General features: G+C 47.8%; 1 protein-coding gene across 2 annotated transcripts in view; it reads right to left on the bottom strand.

Annotated features, from left to right (window-relative positions):
- Positions 1–3120, bottom strand: part of SALL4 (spalt like transcription factor 4) — a 47468-nt gene that overhangs the window by 7217 nt on the left and 37131 nt on the right. The window contains exons 4-5 of one of the 2 annotated variants that reach the window (XM_019510229.1): positions 1785–1854; positions 126–163 (exon numbers count right to left, since the gene is read on the bottom strand). In XM_019510229.1, coding sequence (XP_019365774.1) covers positions 135–163; positions 1785–1854 — 99 coding nt within the window. In that variant the 3' untranslated portion in view covers positions 126–134. The remainder of the gene's footprint in view (positions 1–125; positions 164–1784; positions 1855–3120) is intronic. The other variant, XM_019510228.1, reaches the window with a different exon arrangement.

Raw genomic sequence — 3120 nt, 5'->3', positions numbered from 1 at the left:
ACGAGGAGAGGCAACGGGACCTGAACCTGTTCAGCCTCCACAAGAGAAGGCTGAGGGGGGATCTTGTGGCCTGTTACAAACTGGTCAGAGGGGATCAGTAGGCATGGGGGAGTCTTCTTCCACGCCTGGCAGAGTTATTCCACATGTGAGTTCCAACATGGACCTGCAGAAGGAAGGAGGGGGGGCTTTCAGATTAATGTCATTTAGTTCAGGTCCTATGTTACCCAGCACAACAATATTTTAGTCCCCAAAGCAGTAAAAAACCAACACTTTCAGACAGACCTGTATACTTTTATAATACTTAGTCATAGAAGCCATCCAACTGCATGAAAAAGAAAAGGCTACACAGTGCTGTAGAATGGCTTGTGTCCTCCACATTTCTTGTTTTATTTTCCCATTTGTTCCATTTTCCCATTATTGTTTTAATCTAGGTGAACAAGCAGTAGTGGCAATTGCCAGTATGCTACATGGTACATTTTCAAGAACCAGTGTGGCTTGAATTTGGCAGTTCTTCTAAAGAAGCAAACTGGTAATGTGACCTATTGGCAAATATTGCTGAACTCATGAAACACAGGTTTTTTGGAGGTTTACAGAACGTACCATGAATGGTATTTGAAAGCAAAGAATGGTCCCATATTTTAAACAGAGGGAAAAAAAAGAAAAAAAAACCCAGAATAAAAATCTACCGGGTTGTCATCAGACACACAACCACCACAAGCTGCTCCCCGAACAAGTGCATCACAAGCAGTTCGTGCATCTTCCAGACTTGGGTAGTCTGTTCTCTTTCTCCAGCTTCTCAGAGTATTTTTGAAAAAATTAAATTACATAATGCTTCAAAGATTCTTTGTGCTTAAGTTGCCTGTGTTGTGTATGTCCATTAAAAGGAAAGTTAATTAATCTGATAAGGGATATAGGCTGCAGCCATATTGGTCTAGAGGCAAAAGCATCCAAAAAAAACCACTCTTGAGGAAGAGGTGACATCTTCCATTTAGAAATGCACTGATACATAGGTCCCATATCAGATTGGCACCGATGCAAAGAAAACTGATTGGCTTGGAAAACTGTCCTGATGTGGCTGATAAATGCCCATACGTGCACACAGCTGCAGCACAGCACATGGGCAGCGAGGAGCACAGCGCAGCAGGTTGGAGACATGCGTTCAGCTGGTAAGTCTGGTGTGGTGGAAGGGGAGGGAGGGGGCATGGCGGGGGTGAAAAAAAAATAATCAAGGCACCCGGTGGTAAGGGAAGAGTGCGGCTGGGGCAAGTGCTGCCTAACTGGGGTGGTGCAGGGCAGGAGGGCAGGTGCAGGAAGGAGCTGTGACTTGTCCGGGGGGGCACAGTGAGGCAAGTGAGGCTCCTGCTGCTACACGCTGCTGGCCTGGGAGACACTGGTTTGGCGCTCTCTCACTGGTTCTTCAGCTCTCACTGTGGCTCCAGCCACTCATCCGGGAGGGCATGGGGGTTGGGGGGGGGGTGCATGCCCCTGGATGGCACAGTGGGACAAGAAGAGCCCCACGCAGCCCTAGCCCCAGCCTACCCCTGATCTGGGGGCACATGCCCCCACCCATATCCTCCCGGATAAGTGGCAGGAGCTGCCGGACCAGCACCAGACTAGCAGCGGGAACTGCCCTCCACAACTGTGCCCCTGGACAAGCTGCGGCTCCGTCCCGCACCAGCCCCACCTGTGCAGCACTTGCCCCAGCCCTACTCCTCCCTCACCACGGTGCCTTGATCTGACCCCCCATGCCCCCTCCCTCCCCCTTTCCACCACACCAAACTTACCAGCTGCACACAGCTCTCCAAGCTGCCGGGCTGGTATCGGAAATTGGCTCGGTATCGGCCGACATGCCTCCTTAAACAAAAAAAAGGGCTGTCGGTATTGGCCCCAAAAATCTATCAGTGAACCCCTACTTATTAAGCCAACTAGGTTGAAAAGATAACTGCCTCTTCCTCACGAAAGGAAAGTTTTGGATGCCTTTATTTTATACAACACTTCTATTTTGGCTAATATACTATAGCAATTTTTTGGTTTAGTACTGTGTTTCAGAAAAATTCCCATTTTAACATAGGAGTTTCTGAAGGTGCTCCCAGAAGCAGCGGTGTCTATTCCATACTGTTTGCAAATGATCACTTCAAAACCATTGAATATAATCTTATTTGAGCCAGAGTTTTCTATTAAGCTATTTCTCCAAATGATCCACCCAAATTACAAACTCATAATAAACTCTGGCTAGTGAATCCAAGTCTCAAATGTATCCCCCTCCCTCACCCTCTACCCCAAAACAGTGTCAGAAGCAAGACTGCTTAAAACAAGGCAGTTACAGAATTCCAGCTCTTATAGACTCATAGAAAATGAGGGTTGGAAGGGACTTCAGGAGGTCATCTAGTTCAACCCCCTGCTCAACGCAGGACCATCCCAACTAGATCATCCCAGTCAAAGCTTTGTTTAACTAGGTCTTAAAAACCTCCAAAGATGGAGATTGCACCACCTCTCTGGGTAACCCGTTCCAGTATTTTATTACCCTCCTAGTGAGAAAATTCTTCCTAACATCTAACCTAAACTTCCCTTGCTGCAACTTGAGACAATTGCTTCTTGTTCCATCATCTGTCACCACTGAAATGTGTCTAGCTCTATCCTCTTTTGAACACCCCTTCGAGTAGTTGAAGGTTGCTATTAAGTCCCCTCTTGGTCTCCACTTCTGCAGACTAAGCAAGCCCAGTTCCCCCATAAAAGTCATATCCCCCAGCCCCCTCACCATTTTTGTTGCTCTCTGCTGGACTCTCCCCAATTTGTCCACATCCTTTCTGTAGTGGGGGGCCCAAAACTGAACACAGTACTCCAGATGTGGCCTCACCAGTGCCAAATAGAGGGGAATAATTACTTCCCCATACCTACTGGCAACCACACCTACCATTGCAGCCCAGGATGCCGTTAACCTTCTTGGCAACACAGGCACACTACAGGCTCATACTCAGCTTATTGTCCACTCTAACCCCCAGGTCTTTTTCTGCAGAGCTGCTGCCCAGCCAGTCAGCCCCCAGCCTGTACCAGTACATGGCTTGGTTCTGTCCTAAATTCAGGACTTTGCATTTGTTCTTGAACAGATTTCTTTTGGCC

Source organism: Gavialis gangeticus, unplaced genomic scaffold, assembly GCF_001723915.1.
Source record: "Gavialis gangeticus isolate Ggan-Ray unplaced genomic scaffold, GavGan_comp1, whole genome shotgun sequence".
Taxonomy (NCBI): Eukaryota; Metazoa; Chordata; order Crocodylia; family Gavialidae; genus Gavialis; species Gavialis gangeticus.
The sequence above is the reverse complement of the archived record's forward strand: the minus strand, read 5'-3'. Positions and strand labels throughout refer to the sequence as shown.